This window comes from Hippocampus comes, unplaced genomic scaffold (assembly GCF_001891065.2).
Source record: "Hippocampus comes isolate QL1 unplaced genomic scaffold, H_comes_QL1_v1.1 scaffold174, whole genome shotgun sequence".
NCBI classification, from domain to species: domain Eukaryota; kingdom Metazoa; phylum Chordata; class Actinopteri; order Syngnathiformes; family Syngnathidae; genus Hippocampus; species Hippocampus comes.
The window spans coordinates 8,563,899-8,579,818 of record NW_017805983.1 but is presented as its reverse complement, the minus strand read 5'-3'; the positions used below and the strand labels follow the sequence as shown (position 1 = coordinate 8,579,818).

At 41.1% G+C, this 15,920-nt stretch overlaps 5 protein-coding genes across 6 annotated transcripts; 3 read left to right on the top strand and 2 right to left on the bottom strand.

Moving 5' to 3' along the window:
- Positions 1 to 1,654: 1,654 nt before the first annotated feature.
- Positions 1,655 to 4,012, bottom strand: LOC109528620 (ninjurin-2). The gene is made up of 4 exons (XM_019891471.1): positions 3,745 to 4,012; positions 2,269 to 2,503; positions 2,003 to 2,138; positions 1,655 to 1,921 (listed from the first exon to the last, which is right to left on the bottom strand). The coding sequence occupies exons 1-4, from the start codon at positions 3,805 to 3,807 to the stop codon at positions 1,840 to 1,842; spliced, it is 516 nt and encodes a 171-aa protein (XP_019747030.1). The 5' UTR covers positions 3,808 to 4,012; the 3' UTR covers positions 1,655 to 1,839.
- Positions 4,013 to 5,229: 1,217 nt separating this feature from the next.
- mrpl49 (mitochondrial ribosomal protein L49) lies at positions 5,230 to 5,983 on the top strand. Its single transcript, XM_019891472.1, has one exon. The coding sequence runs from the start codon at positions 5,280 to 5,282 to the stop codon at positions 5,778 to 5,780; it is 501 nt and encodes a 166-aa protein (XP_019747031.1). The 5' UTR covers positions 5,230 to 5,279; the 3' UTR covers positions 5,781 to 5,983.
- Positions 5,984 to 6,385: 402 nt separating this feature from the next.
- On the bottom strand, positions 6,386 to 9,871 carry haus7 (HAUS augmin-like complex, subunit 7). 2 transcript variants are annotated; one of them, XM_019891439.1, is made up of 9 exons: positions 9,632 to 9,871; positions 9,163 to 9,278; positions 9,005 to 9,075; positions 8,226 to 8,287; positions 7,914 to 8,095; positions 7,717 to 7,825; positions 7,234 to 7,449; positions 7,040 to 7,148; positions 6,386 to 6,569 (listed from the first exon to the last, which is right to left on the bottom strand). In XM_019891439.1, exons 1-9 carry the CDS (start codon positions 9,725 to 9,727, stop codon positions 6,490 to 6,492), a joined length of 1,041 nt encoding a protein of 346 aa, XP_019746998.1. In that variant the 5' UTR covers positions 9,728 to 9,871; the 3' UTR covers positions 6,386 to 6,489. The 2 variants fall into 2 exon arrangements, with proteins under 2 accessions (XP_019746998.1, XP_019746999.1); XM_019891440.1 differs by having other exon boundaries at positions 7,234 to 7,443.
- A 353-nt stretch (positions 9,872 to 10,224) lies between these two features.
- las1l (LAS1 like ribosome biogenesis factor) lies at positions 10,225 to 12,543 on the top strand. The gene has a single exon (XM_019891417.1). It carries the CDS (start codon positions 10,427 to 10,429, stop codon positions 12,146 to 12,148), a length of 1,722 nt encoding a protein of 573 aa, XP_019746976.1. The 5' UTR covers positions 10,225 to 10,426; the 3' UTR covers positions 12,149 to 12,543.
- Positions 12,544 to 13,055: 512 nt separating this feature from the next.
- Positions 13,056 to 15,700, top strand: crebzf (CREB/ATF bZIP transcription factor). The gene is made up of 4 exons (XM_019891459.1): positions 13,056 to 13,227; positions 14,095 to 14,919; positions 15,101 to 15,175; positions 15,460 to 15,700. Exons 2-3 carry the CDS (start codon positions 14,150 to 14,152, stop codon positions 15,108 to 15,110), a joined length of 780 nt encoding a protein of 259 aa, XP_019747018.1. The 5' UTR covers positions 13,056 to 13,227; positions 14,095 to 14,149; the 3' UTR covers positions 15,111 to 15,175; positions 15,460 to 15,700.
- Positions 15,701 to 15,920: the final 220 nt, after the last annotated feature.

Genomic DNA, 15,920 nt, shown 5'->3' with positions numbered 1-15,920 from the left:
CTTCTGAAGGCAGCCACGCCCCTACCTGATCTCAGGGGTTTACTCTTACTGTTGCTTGCTAAAATATTTTTTGTTGGTGTTGATTCACTTGAGTTTTATAGGTCTCATTTAATGGTGTGTTTTTTTTTTTTTAAATCATTCATTTTGGTCTCATTTATCTCATATCGCAAAAATATATAATTTGAGCATGGGTGTGTATACTTTTTAGATCCACTGTGGTGAGAGAAATACAAATGAAACATTTTTAATTGTTAATTTGAATTTCTTGCTTTGTTTTTTTTCTGGAACATGATATAGTCCTTTGTTTTAAATGTTGTCATTGCTTTTAAGGCTTTGTTTTGTTGGTCTAAAAGATATTTGTATTGATTATGTATATGATTGTGTCATGTTGGGTTTTTTTAAAATAAAAACACTTTTTTATATTTGTACAGTAAATGGCTGTCCAAATCATGTCAAACCATACATCATCACTTATTGTATTTCACTACAAACTCGAAAGTAAACACTTGAATCCCAACACTGTGCTCTCATCAGGGGTGCTGTGAAACGGTCAATGATTTTACTAAATTATTTGCTATAATCCTAATTTATGTTTGCTTATCTATGCCAGCGATGTATAGTGACAAGCAAAATATTATCTTCTAGCAAGACGGCAACGGGTCTAATTCATGGCGGTAATATGCATGTTGTCATTCTGACAACTGCTTTCACACTGCACATATTAAAATAAGATGAGATCAATATTTCAGGTTTTATATTTTAACCCTTTTGTGATACTTTTGTTTAGTGGAGTAGTGTGAGATTTTTCTTTTGGAAAAGATGTGCTTTGGCCCAGTAAAGATTGGGAAAGAAAATCTCTAAAATATGCACAAGGTTTTGTGATTTGTGTCTTAATCAACTAGGCGTTAGACTTTACAGTAAATACTTTTAAATATGTTTAAATAACTGCAGTCGAAGCAGTTATTGCTGTACTGTAAATAAAAACCACCATGCTCACTTCATGTAGGTGCCTGCCAGGTGTCATATTACGGCACTTTTGTTTATGTAATGTGATGAGTCATTCTGACAACTGCTTTCACACTGCACATATTAAAATAAGATGAGATCAATATTTCAGGTTTTATATTTTAACCCTTTTGTGATACTTTTGTTTAGTGGAGTAGTGTGAGATTTTTCTTTTGGAAAAGATGTGCTTTGGCCCAGTAAAGATTGGGAAAGAAAATCTCTAAAATATGCACAAGGTTTTGTGATTTGTGTCTTAATCAACTAGGCGTTAGACTTTACAGTAAATACTTTTAAATATGTTTAAATAACTGCAGTCGAAGCAGTTATTGCTGTACTGTAAATAAAAACCACCATGCTCACTTCATGTAGGTGCCTGCCAGGTGTCATATTACGGCACTTTTGTTTATGTAATGTGATGAGTTCTAGCTGAATGTTTTTTTTTTTTTTTTTAAATGGTCGACAAGATAGATGTTGTAATTCCACCTCCTCTTCCTTCATCTCGTTTCATTTCAAATAAATGAGGGCCTTTCCCAATACAAGCAGTGTGTTGGTACTGAATCCTAATGTGTTGTTCCTTTGCTATTCAGCAATACCAATGAAAAGATGGCCCCTTGCAATTTACATCGGCGATAACAACAATGCTGACATGTCAGTATAAGACAAATATATGGTCATTTCATAGTAACACACGCATAGAGGCAGTATGTTGATAGAAAATCATGAATTATGCAACATTTGGAGTGGCAAACCAAAGCTCTATGTACAAATTGAAAAACTGTCACGTGATGTGTAACGTGCAAACTTTGCATTCGATCACAGATTAAAAGTGCTGGTTCAAAGGCCAGTCGTGTTGCGTTCAGATGGTTGAAGGGACTTCTGAGGTGCTGCTTCAACCATCATGCTATGATGTGATGGCCTGAAAAGGAAAAAGAAGAAGGTGTCATGATTAAAGCAAAAACTGGGACTGTGTGTCCTGTGTGTGTTTTGCGGCCTGTACCTGAGAGCGTGTCCCTCAAAGCCCAGCGCTGTGATAAAGATGTTGATGAGGACCGTGAAGAAGACCAAAACAGTTGCCACATTATTCATCCTGTTCAACTTGGCATGTTTACGCACGTCGTTCAGATCGTACTTCACTGTTGCCACAGAGTCGAAGCAAAACAAAACAATTACGGATACAGAAAGAAGACTCGAGGAAAATGTTGCCGGGTCAAAATAACACATGAAATCGTCGACAAAACCAGAGCAGGCCTGTCAGTTACTTGCCTATAAAAACGAGCAGAAGGCCCACGATGACTTGCAGCGTGATGGACAGACACAGTAAGATGATAAGGGGGATGTAGAAACGGTACTGAGGCCCCACGTAGAGAACTGTCTTAAGCTGGGACGAGTTGGCCATCAATAAGGCCACGTCCAGCATGCTCTGAGCTGCACTTTTCTTGGTGGCGTAGTGGTTCATGTTGATGGGCCGATACACTTTGCCTGACGGCGATGTCATCACCTGTGGAGGACACCGCAGGTGTGAACGACTCGTCGTATTTCTTTAGTTCACTTTGAACATCCATCCATTCCTTTTCTATAGTACGTGTCCTCATTAGGGTGAGCTAGAGCCAATCCCGGCAATTGTAAAAAAACATTTTTGTTCACGAAATAAAATAAAAACATAAAAACGTTTCGAAAATGAAAAATCAATGACACTGCATCTTTAGTTTGTAAAAGTAAACTATTGCGAAAAATCTCCTTTGTTTTCACCTTTGTCAAGTAATATCCGTTAGCTTTCTGAGATCATTTTATTTGTATTTGTTTCCGTATTGCCATATATTTGGGAAATTTAGTATCATTTACTTTAAAAAAAAAAACAACAACAACTAATAAATCTGCTCTAAAAAGACAAAAAACAAAAGTCAAAACAAAACTCTAATGAAAAATCCAAAAATATAACCCAGGTCGCTAGCCAGCTGCATTACCTTTACACATTTAATTAGAATTCATTATAGTTACCATAGCCCTTTTTTATGTCTGATTTAAAAAAAATATCCATCAATCTGTGTCTGCGCAACAATTATTTGACTGTCCTGCTCCAATAACAGTACATATGGGACTTTCTCTCTGTTCCAAACCCCAGAGAGGTGCATGTTTGTTTTGTCCCTAGGCACTTAGATGTGGAGGGAGTGGCACACACACGCACACGCACACACACACACACACACACACACACACACACACACACACACACACACACACACACAGTGTAAGTAAGTGACTCACCTGGCGAGAAAACAACGCATGTTAACCGACAGATTTACCAGAACTCAACTGCTGTACAGTATTCAGTTTTTTGGACAATCACAGTGAAAAATAGGAGCTATAGATTAAAAAAAAATATGAGGGGAAACTTCTGGATGGTTGGCTTTTGTTTACACACACTCACACGCACACGCTAACACATGTAGGTAGGCCCAAGGCATTTTTCCATGTATTTACAAAATCCTGTTGCACAGGTAAGTGTGACATGACACTAAAAATACAACTTTCTTTGAGTCACAACACTCTCATTCATTTCTGGTTATTAGTGGAATAAAATTCACTGAACTGTTTGTCACTCTGGCATCCTTTTAGAACTACAAGAGCTCTATCTATCTATCTATCTATCTATCTATCTATCTATCTATCTATCTATCTATCTATCTATCTATCTATCTATCTATCTATCTATCTATCTATCTATCTACAGTATCTTACCTCTATGTCATTGGGTTTATTGAGGGCGATGGTCTCCCCGTTGCGTGTGTATTCTCTGTCCATATTGCCTTCTCAGATAAGTTGCTCCCCTTCTTGCTGTTGATGCCTAAAGTATGACAAAAGGCGGTCTCAGGGCAACACTCCTGAAACTGAAGAGAAAGAAAGAAAACAAAAAAGCTGAGGAGACAGACAGGATGAGCAAGCCAAGAAGTTCCTCAGGTTACACTAAGGGGCCCCGCTCTGACTCTTGGAAGGAAGATCACAGTGTAAAATTCATTCGCACATGTTTCAGCCCATCCTCTGAGAGTGTGACCCCGCCCCTTGGTTGGGCTAAACCACAATATCAAACACAAGGAATAAGGGCGTGATCTGGCCAACCAGATAAGTTGATGTGGCCCACAAAAGCAAATCGTTGTTTCTTGCTAAAATCTAGACCAACATTTCAATTTATAATAAATAATAACAATGAAATAGCTCAATTCTTACCAAACCAATTTTAATAGCAACTTGAACAACAGTTGAAAAAACATTCTCCTCAACTTTGGATTTTAAAATATGTAGTATTCATCAATTTGTTACAAAAATGTAATAATGCAATTAAACGTTTATATTGTTTCACTCAACTTTATTTATAGAGCACTTTAAAACAATCACAGTTGCATACAAAGTGCTGTACATAAAATAAGAATGAGACCTATAAAAACAAAGACAGTTAAAACAATCAATTAATAACATAAAAACAGTAATCAAAATAAAATACTGAAACAATTGAAATTTTTTTAAAAAACTGCTTGGAGACATGAAAGATGGACAGAACTGTGGCTTGGCTAAAATTAACTGGAAGCCACCACACCCCTTCAAAATTAGATATTAATCAATTTGTTGTGTATATCGCTGAAGTTAGGCTGAAACCTCTCATGTCAATTTGGAAAATGTCATACTTTTTCACAAATCTATATTATTGGTCAGTTCACACGTGTGAGTGTTATATTTATAAATTATGGAGCAGTCTAAAGTGTTTAAAATGGCTTTCTCTTGATGACGCAATACTAATGATTGAACAAACATGGCATTTTGGGGGTGCCATGAAATGTGATGATTCGGGAGGTAGGAGAATTCTGCCCAATGCCAGCGATATGGAATATGAGGTGATCATACATTTATCTGGGTTCACAGTCCATAACGGCAATCCATAGGAAACTAACGACAATGAGTTTGACACCCCCTTTTTAGATGTTGTGCTTTTGGTTATGTGAAGCAAGCACACTGAGCTATCTTCTGTATGAAAAATGCTCTATGAATAAAGTTGCCTTGTATTACTGTCAATATATTTTTCATGGAACGCATATTATAATTTGGGTTTTAAACATCGAGCAGGGCTTCTGACAGGAAGAAGTTTAACTTGGCCCTGACCCCACTTTAGAGCAGTGTTTCAAGGTTGACCAGCAGGGGGCATTGCTCTTCCTCAATGAAGCAGAGGATCGTGATCTTTTGGATCACAGTACTTCCGCCCCACGGACCGCCTCCACTCAGTCATGGCGGCGTATTTCGCCTTTCGTTCGGCGGCGTTGCGTGGAGCCATTGGTTTACACCGAGGCTCTCCCAATGCGATCGTGGGCCCCAGAGCCTTCTTCGCCACAAAAGCCCCATTCGAAGAGTCCACCGAGGAATATGAATTCGTCGAGCGTCTCATCCCGCCGTCACGTGTACCCTCTCCGCCCAAGCACTCCGGGCCAACGCCGTCCGGCTGGACCCCGCCGGCAGAATCTTCGCCGTCTCTTCCTTACATGATTCGCCGCTCACGCATGCACAACATACCGGTGTACACGGACGTGACCCACGGTAACCGCTTTATGACTTTGGTCCGGAAGGTCGAGGGCGACATCTGGGCTCTGGAGAAAGACGTGAAACAGTACCTGAAGGACGTGACTGGCAAAGAAATGCCCACTCAGGTCAACGAGGTCACGATGACACTGAGGGTGAAAGGACATTTTGACAAAGAGCTGAAGGAATGGTTGACCAGTAAAGGCTTTTGAAAGCGCCCGGTGGAAACCTGCCTGTGTCGGAGACACTCGCGTGTACCACGAGACAAAAAGTGACACGCTGCTTGGACTCTGAGAACTCCATAAATGTATAATGGCTGCATGGCCATGCGAACCAGGCTCTGTCACAAGTTTTCGTGTCTGAGATGTTGGTAATGATTCCATATGTTTATAAAGTATTAACAATTGTAAATACACGACTGTATCTAATTTCTTGTACTCGTGACACCACAATTCCGCATGAAAAAGCACCAAACTGTGAGCCTTAAGCATTGCATCAGGATTATTTTGAATGTCAACAATGCAAAATTAAGTATACGCCTTTCACACATTCAAAAATGGAAACGGCTGAAACCAAAACAATTTTTACGCATGCAAGATCCCGTTTTTCCCGTAAAAATCTTACATTTTTGGTGGCAAAATACCATCTATCGTTTGCAACTGCTGTGATTCCCTTCTCAAGTGTTTGGTGATCATATTTTGTGGTAGATATAGGGTTTAAAATATTAACATTATGAAAACAAAGTACTGCTGGGTTGCTTTGGCTTTATGGCGACAGGATGCCGTAATCCTAACTAGTGCAGATGTATCTCAATGGGTCACAGTCCACTGTTTATTTAATAGCCTTTATTTTCTAAGAAAGCTTAAAACAACATAACTATACAATAATAATTCCCTGTACAAATAAAGAGATCAAAATAATCTACGCTAAACTATTGTTGGCCGCACAAAGGTGGGCGAGAAGCGCTTTGATTCTTCTGGTTAGTTTTTCCAGGTGATCATCTGTGAAACAGAATACAATTATTTTTCCAAATAATGAAAAGAAAATCTTCAGGTTATGGAATTCACAAAAGAACCACACTGAAATACAATCTAGATGATTAAATAATCATTTTGTAAGAGCCACAATATTAAATGAATATTAAAATAGGCCTATTGTGTGTGGGTGTGTATGTCCACACCCACACACACACACACACACACACACACACGTTTTTCTGTTTTCATCTACGTCCAATTCTATGCCTGTGGCTCTTCCAGTTGCTGTAATTTGTTCACACTTGACCAATTTGGCCACATAACTCGGTGTGTGGCTGACTAAGTGACATTGGACAATTTCATTTTTGCTTGACAATCTCTCGCGGCATACCAGTGGCAAAACAGTTCAGAGTCACAGCTCTAGTTGAGTAGAAAATATGGCAACAATAATAGCAACTTGTCTAATGGTGTATGATAAGTGTGCCGAGACTCACGTAAAGTGCCCTTTCCTTGGCTAGCGCAACAACGCTTTATTTGCAGCTGGCTCACTTCCTGCTTCACAGACGCTGATGCGTCCGATGCTTCATTCAGCATTTCCAACTCCTGCAGAAAGACGCATTCAAGTGAGGTCCTGTTTCATCTTGGACAAACTCTGTGCTTGTGTTTGTTTGTATGTGTGTGTATATACCATGCAGCAAGCTTGCAAACGTTCATATACGCTCTGGAAGACCAGTGTATCGGCACTAAAGCTCGGTGGCTCTCTCGTACAAAAAACACTCAGGTGTGTCTCGTAGACGTGGCAGAAAGTGGTCATCAGCTGCTGGAGGTCGCACACCGTCACATGGAGCGCACGGGAAGTGAAGAGACGGGCATTTGGCGCCTCATTTGTTGTCACGAACTTGCACCGAGTCGGGAAGAGCAGAAAGCACTTTTAACATTGGGGCAAACATTACCTGCCCTATTCATACTCGACACTCAAGGCAACAGATTCGGGAAATGTAACTTTTGAATGGCTTGTATAAAAGTGTCCCAATCTGTGCCGTGTGCCCCCCGCAACCACCAAGTGTGAAATCACATCACATTTCTGCTAATGTTGACTGAAATGAAATCTTTATCGGGTAATAGCGATTATACTTTTGCTCCTATGACTCAGCATAAATAAAGGTCACACCTCAGACTGTAGCTGCTCCAGCATGGAGCGAGTAGACTGTAGAAGGGTGGCGATGCTCTCAGAGTTGTCTCTTCTTGGCTTGGGCGTTTTGGCACCCTTGTGTATAACCCTGTGATACAAATATTGTTAGGAAGGTTTGTAGCTAATGAAGAAAACGACTCAAGACACGAAGCCTGTGGGGGAAGAGTGTAACATACGTGTCGTTTGAAAAACAATGGTCCAGCGAAGGTGTGACCATTTGCGCAAGATGAAGATTCTCGTCAGCAAAGAGTGCGTTGAGTTGCATCTTCATATCGTGCGCAGTGGACATACTGAAGTCCGAGACCTCAGCAAGAAGTTTCTCCAGGAACTGAAGCTGCTGCTGGCAACTGGCTTCACCCTGGAGGGAAAATGGATATGGAAACAAATCAAGATTTAGTGTACTAAGTATTCATTGTATCGCTGAGAAGTGATGGTGCACACTGAGTCAGACAACGGAAGACAAGGTTGACCTCACAGTATCTTCCCACCTTGATTAAGTCCAGGCTGTCTACTCTGCACAGCAACAGATCCTGGCCAAGTGCAGCCATCCCTGTTTAGAAAGACAAAACACATGCAGAACTGTTGCTATGGCAACATCCATACTAATCTCTTGAATTCAAATCGACATCACAATGGAGTAGAATGCACAGCACAAAGGCTGCTATTTTAAAAAATGCTCTACATTGTGTGTGTGTGAGATATATATACTGTATATACTGTGTATACATGTGTGTATATATATATATATCCCAACACTGAGATTTTAAAACATATGTACATAAAAAATACGTTTTTACAATTAATTAGCTATGAATAAAGATAACTTGATTATTTTGCCACATGAAAATGTTTATTTCATTAGATAATACAAATGCCATTTATTTAAGTACTTGTTAAATATTGTATTAATATTGATATCGCAATATCCAACACCGAAATCACATCTCGCATGTTTTTCCAATATTGTGCAGCCGTAACAAAGCTTAATTTAATAGTTGTTTGTTAAAAATACATGGGGAGCTAACATTGATTAAATAATTGCATTTTAAATCACAAGCACAATATTGAGGAAAAAACAGTCATCATTGGATAATTTGTCAAAATAGTTCAGCCTTGTTTACATTATAGCGGTCACAAAAACACGGCAATTTGCTTGTCATTTTTGACCTTCCACAATTTTATTAACCTCAAGCTTAGCTAAATTGAGAACTGCAAGGTTCTGCACTTGTCATCAGGCATGCAAATAATTCAAAGACCAGCGTGTTACCATTTGTCAAAATATCAAGGTCTTGGGTTCTTGATGCCTTTCCTTTCAAACTGGCAAAGTTTGGGTCAATCCTGAGAAGACAGAAGCAGTCACGTTAACACATCATTAGATGTAGTTGATGTGCATATACATGCATCTTATGTCCACTTTGTCCTAACCTGCAGCACATCCAGGTCAGTATGTCGGTACGAAGCTGGGATGGAGTGCAGAGGAGCTGAAGTATGTCCTCAGACTCCTCCATGCACACACCTTCCAGAACGGGACATGGAACAGCCTCAAAAAAGACAAAGACATCTTATATCAGTGGAATTTGTCGGGTGTCAGAGGTATTGAAGCTGGTTGAGGATTTTCCCCGAGAATTTTGAAATCACAAAAGAAATGGTATGGCAACTGAACGTATGCAGCAAATACTGCACAGTATCTATACGATGGATTTAACTTGGACCCAGTGATCTCAAAACGATAACAACGCAATGTGCTGCAGTTGCTTCGCTCGGCGTTGTTTACGTTTGTTATCTGAAATATTCTCATCAAGACAAAACAGAAGTCAGGGAAGATGCGACAAAATGCTGTATTTTATTCCAACGTGTACTGACTATTTAAACCTTCGCGAAGTAAATAACTTACCAGAAGGCGTGTATAAATGCGCTCAGCCCGCTCCTTCTCATTTGAAACGGCCGCCATGTTCTTCAAGAGTGCGCAATGTGCACTGCGCCTGCGCATTGGTGGAGGCGCCCTCGACCGCAGACAGCGTTACCACAAGCACGCCGCCGCTCGTTCAGTTATTCTTAATGTATTTTAAAAAATCTTGATTGAAGCAGAAGAACAAGTACAGGACACTATATATATGAAAGGCCAGAGCTTTCATACACGTTCAAGTAATTAAAAAAATAAACATTTTTTCAGAGCCTTTTTGTTCCTATAATCAGCTAGAAAGTAATATCTTAATACTTTCTTAAAATAATAATAATAAACAAAATCTTATGAAACGGCCCGGTTACGACGCGTCCCAGTCGTGGTTACAATTCAAGTACCACTCTTTCCCCCGTCCTGTCTGCATGTGGCAGGAGTGAGTACGACCGTTTCCAACCTGCTAGAAATTAAACATTAGAAGAAGAAAAAAGAAGAAGAAGAAGAAGAAGAAGAAGAAGAAGAAGAAGAAGAAGAAGAAGAAGAAGAAGAAGAAGAAGAAGAAGAAGAAGAAGAAGAAGAAAGACGAAGAAGAAGAAAAAGAAGAAGAAAGAAAAAAAAACATTTCCAGCTCGAGCCGCTATCCTAAAAGAAATAGTAAAACGTTTTCACCGTGTCGTCACGTTTCGGTGAGTTTAAAAAACATCCGTAAGACTGTGGTGGAGTCCAGTGACTTGAACTTATTCGTGTAGCCTGCAAGAGCGCCGCTCACTCACCCTTTCAGCCTTCAAAATGAAGAAAAAGAGCTCCGAGAAAAAACGCCATGTGGTAGCGTGGCTCAACAAAGCCGAATGGGATCAAGTAAGGGAATATCTTTACTCCAAGGATTCAGCTTTACAGAGGAATGCTCTCCATAGGATTTCGGCGTGGAAAGCAAGGTATGCCAACAGTACTCCTGTGGCAATGGACTGCACCGCGGACCTGGTGAGGTGTCAGGTGCTGGACCGGTCCGAAAAGCTGGACTCTCATGACCTGGTTCTGCTTTATGGAGCGGCCTTGGTGAGGTTCACTAACTTGATCACCGAACGACAGCAAGGAAAAATTGCCCGCTCATTAAGGAGACTTGCCGGCAACTTGAACATCCCAGAATGGATCGTCAACCTAAGGCATGACGTCACTCATCGTAAACTCCCTGCCTTGAAATTGTGCCGAAAGGGGTGCGAGGTGGTTCTGGAGTGGCTCCAGCAGGAGTATTGGTCCAGACAGTTGGGAGGAGGGTCTACTGCGGACTGGGAGGCACAGTCTGATGGAGAGGACGAAGAGATGGGCATGAAACTGCAAGAGGATGAGCTAATTGCAAGGGAAAAAGAAAGGGAGGCTTACAAGAATGCAAGGGAACTTCTGATCTCTTACGAAAAGGAGCAGTATGATGCTTGTGGGGGGCTACATGAAGAAAAAGAAAAGAGCACATGGCCGGACCCTTTAGCTGATATGAGCTGGATACTCGGTGAGATTAAACATTTTTCTGTTGAGTTTGGTGAGTTGCTGATTGAAGTCCTCTTAGAAGATGGCTTCCTAATTCCAACTGCCCAACAACTGTCATCATTAGGCTGTGACAGCTCTGATGGTGATACGTTTTGTCCCACAGAGCCCAAACTTCCTCCAACTTTCCTGCGTTTTTGGCTCCCCCTCCTGAAAACACTTAACTCACCCTCCTTCATTCATCTCTTCCTGGAGAAACTCTTTGCTGAACTGAAGCTTCTCTCCAGCGAGAAGAGCAAACACAGGATGTACTACACCTCTGCGTGGATCTCGGAAGTAATGCTCTGTAACAGTAACAAAAATGAGTATCACTTTGAAACAAAGGCACAGAAGAAAGCCAGGCTGAAGGACAGGATTTTTGCCAACCGCATGCAGCTGAGGTGGCAGCAGCTGTTGTCTGCCTGCTTGGAGGCTCCCTGTGCCAGTACGCCTCACTTGCTCAACCTTGTCTTGGAGGACATGGAGCATCCTCTTCCTCTGGAAACCCAGCAGAGGCTACTGCAGCTCTGCTCCATCTACACTCGCACAGAACATTCTGAGCCGCACACAGAGCAGGAAGAGTGGCCCATTTACACACTGGAGAGTTTGCATGAGAAGCTGCAGCGTTCAAAGCGCAACAGCCATTCATCGCTGGCGGAACCGCAGAAGAAGTGGACAGGAGAAGAGAACAAATGGTCAGATGCGGAGGTGCAAAAAGCAAAGTTGTTGCGAGGCTCCTCGTGGCAAGTGTGCATTGACAAAGTTTTATGGAAGAATTACCCTCTTGGAAAAGTCCCCGGCCAGTCAGATGAGCCTTCATGCCTGATGGTGGACAATTACTCGACTATGATCGTGTCTGACGAGCCGGTGGCAATGGAGAGCAGCACACCACAGAATGTCTCTGGACTTTCTGCTTCTGCAAGGACAGCTGATGGTCTTCTTTGGAGCCACAGTGACCTCAGCAAACTCAAAACTGGACTGCAGCTTTTTTGATTCTGATTACAATGTTGTGAAATACACAAGCTTGTTGTTAAAAGCACATCAGTTAGTGGAGACCACCATTTGGTATTCTTGCTTGGTTTATATCAACAACATGTGTAACAATTACATTTTTAACGCTGAGAGGGAAGTCTTAAAACAACACTTTTAAATGTGTTACATCAAACCAATAGTCCCGAATGCAAAAATGTTATTATATTCTTATGACAAAGCTCCAAAGACATTGAAGCGTTTTGCTAGAAACACTTTCTGTGGACTTTATTTTTAAACAACCGTTACCAACCAAGAAAAACAACATTTTCCTTTTCCGCGTATCCGTTTTTCACCATTGCATTGTCACAAGTTGGTGTGTATTAACATTTGTCAATAAAAGTTGTGTTGGCGTTGCATTCAGAGTCCATCCATGCATTTTTACAGCGCTTTTTCTCGTTAGCGTCAAGGCTGAGCTGAAGCCTTTTCCAGCTGGATTTGTGCAAGGTGGGGACAACTGGGACTGTTGACCAGTCAATCGCAGTGTAGATCTCGACAAACAAGTCACACGATCAATTAACTAAAGAAGCATGTTTTTGAGGTTATGTGGAAGCAGGAACCAACCACTTATAAGAGCCCATTCTGATAGAAGCTGCACGGACGTCGACTGGTTAACACGTCCGCTTGCTGTTAGTGTTCCCTTTATTTTTTGGAGCAGTATACTGTATATATGTAGATTTCTTTTTAAATAAACATTTATCATCTCGGTTTGGCACCACAGACGAGTACTGTTCAGAAACCCGCATGCATTGTGATTAAGACGAGATTGAGACTTTAAACAATTGTGTGTACAACCAAACAAGAACAATGTACAGTATGCTCACTGATTCAAACAAAGGCAAAAGACTACAAACGTCACTACACGTAGCACCGCGCCATCTTGTAGGTTACGTTGGGAGGCGTTTCAGCACAGCCTTCCCGGACACGCCACAATTGGACATACAAATTGTTAGCAAACGACGAAATATACTGATGCTGTGATATTTCTATCCACGGTCGCCCATCTATATCACCTGCGACTCCATCCACGTTTGAGAAGAAAGGTAAATTGACCGCGAAGATTTCGCTGTTTGAAACTGTTGCGTAATCCATGCATTAAGCGCTGAGTACTGTGAAACTAGCTTTAGCAAACAAGCTAACAAATACTACGCAGTTTGGACAAGGTGCCATCTTCAAAAATGGTGGGATAGATAATTCCTTAAGTGGCTCTTGTAACTACAATTTAATTGCAGTCCAATCATGTACGGTTAAACTTGATGTTTTTTATCGTGGGCTTTTAACTGTTGTATTCGGGGTATTCGGGGCCTAGCTAACATTAGCTAAAGGCGCTACAAACTACAGCGTACGACAAAATAACTTTATAATAAATGTATTAGTTGTATAACGACGCATAACAAGTAAATCTTAGATAACAAAGAAATGCACGTCTGTGTGGTACAGATGTTTAAAGGACTTTTTGTGTTGCTTCGACTAGTTCCTGTTGGAGTTGAGAAGGAACGTAGGTCAGACGTTAAGAGCATGCGGTAGTAGATCAGAACTTCGTGTAAAATGGTGGTGCCTCAAAGCCTTTTGTGCGTTTGTGACTCGACATTTCTTTCCGTACGTAACTGCTACTTCGGTGCTGTAAGAGATTCACCAGCACGCCATTTAAAGTTTTGCAAGGCCACGAGCTTGCCAAGATCACGTTGACAATTTGGTAACTTTTACGTAACAGGTCGAAAGTCAAAACATTTTTGATTGATATGGAGATCATGAATTATATGTTTGTGTGCACCTAACAAAGTACATATAAAGAGATGGAACATGAACAGTAATCTCAAATTGTATGCTTGGGCTTGCAGTTGCAAATCCATCCAAATTGCAGTTACTTAACATTGAAATGCAAATGCCTACTCTGTTTGTCTTTACAGGGTTAAATTCCGCATTTGCTCGACATCATTCATCAACTGTCCAGTTTCCAACAAAATGATAACCAGGAGAAGAGGCAATTGCAGCACTGCGCTAAAGTCCCTGGACGTTGAAGTGACTGGTGCAGTGAAAACAATAGAAGCTCACCCAAGTCTCCCGGAGGAATTTCAAACTGATGGCTTCGACAGTATGGGAATGGAGTTGGATGACTTTTTCAGAGTCGAAGACTTAGAATGGACTAATGATAGAGAGAGAAGCTCACCATTCTTTGACATGGAGCTTGGCGAGCTTTACAGCAGCAAGAATCAAGATTCTGGTGCTGAAGTCACAACTGCCTCCTCCCCAGAGAGTGGGTCATCCTCCACGAAGATCAGAAATAAGCAGCGGCAAGCAAGCCAAGTGATTAACAAAAATGCAATCGCTGCGAGGTTGAATCGTCTCAAAAAGAAAGAATATGTTAACAGCCTTGAAAAGAAAGTGGACATGGTGTCCAAGGAAAATAACACACTCAAAACCGAAAACTCTCAACTGATCAAACGAGTGGAAGAATTGGAAGATGAGACCAGGTACCTGCGAGCTGTGCTGGCCAATGAGAGCATGTTAGCTCAGCTGTTGTCACGGCTGAGCGGTGTGAATGGCATGAAATTATCCTCCTCGCTTTTCCAGGGCGCCGACTCAAACGAGCACGACTACTCATTGCCACGGAAACGTGTGAAAGTGGAGGAGAAAGAGACATCTGGTGGCGTGTGCCTCCACGTGGACAAGAACTATGTCTCAGTGGAGTTCTGCACTAAGTGTGCAGCGAGTGCAAGCGCATCACTTAAAATGTAGGGTCAAGTACTTAACTCTGATTTCACGAATTGAGACATGGCTCTATCTTCTGACCATCTTGATGGTGGACGAAGACTTATTCAGAATTAATGAATTCTGCATAGGGCCCCTCTGATAGTGCATGTGTTTGTTGACATGTTGGCTTGGGTGCTCGTTACCGCTAAACCTTGTTGACAGTTTCTTCTAGGTAAAGGTTGCGCTTCCGTGATGGATGAATGGCTCTCTGAACACCTTAACCTGCTTGACTCCATGGTAAGGATCAGAGCGGAGAGAGATTTTCAGTTATGCTTAATTCATTCTGGTCATAGCTAATTTGTTGAAGCTATGTACAGTAATTCAAAGACTCTTAAATGTAATAGAACACAAGATGTATAAATGACGGTGAAGGTCCACAAAGAGCAATTGGCAATCACATTCCAGAAACATTGAAGACTATTCAAATTGAAAGTTTTTCCAACGGAGCTCTTTGTGAACCGGCACCATGATACAAAAGAATCGTTTAATTTAGAGGCACCTGTTTTTCTTTATTGCTGAAGTGGATTCTGCTGGTGGAGGTTGAAGAGACTGGACAAGCTGCTGCCACCATGGCCCGTTATTTTTTTGTTTTGATTTTTTAAGGTAGTATCGGTAACAATGGTATATGTCATTCTCTTTGCCTATTTGCCACACCTTTTCTAGTCAAGAGTTTCTTTACTGTTTTTTTGCGAGCTCAATTCAACTGCACTATCACGTTTTTGATTTCTGTTGTGGTCATTGAAATATTACATCCAGAATCACCCGCTTTAGGTGATTCCATTGCCATCAGTTGGAATAAAATGTAAATGTGTACATAATTTGAAAATGTGCCCTTTGAGGTAAATGACAGAAGATGAACAAATAAATCAAATTTTACCTGTTTCGGTTGCAAATATTGACATTGTTTTTGTGTGTGCTGTTGATATTAATGCATCTCTCTTTTTCTTTCTAAACAGCAAGCACTCTCCCGATAAAGATCTAA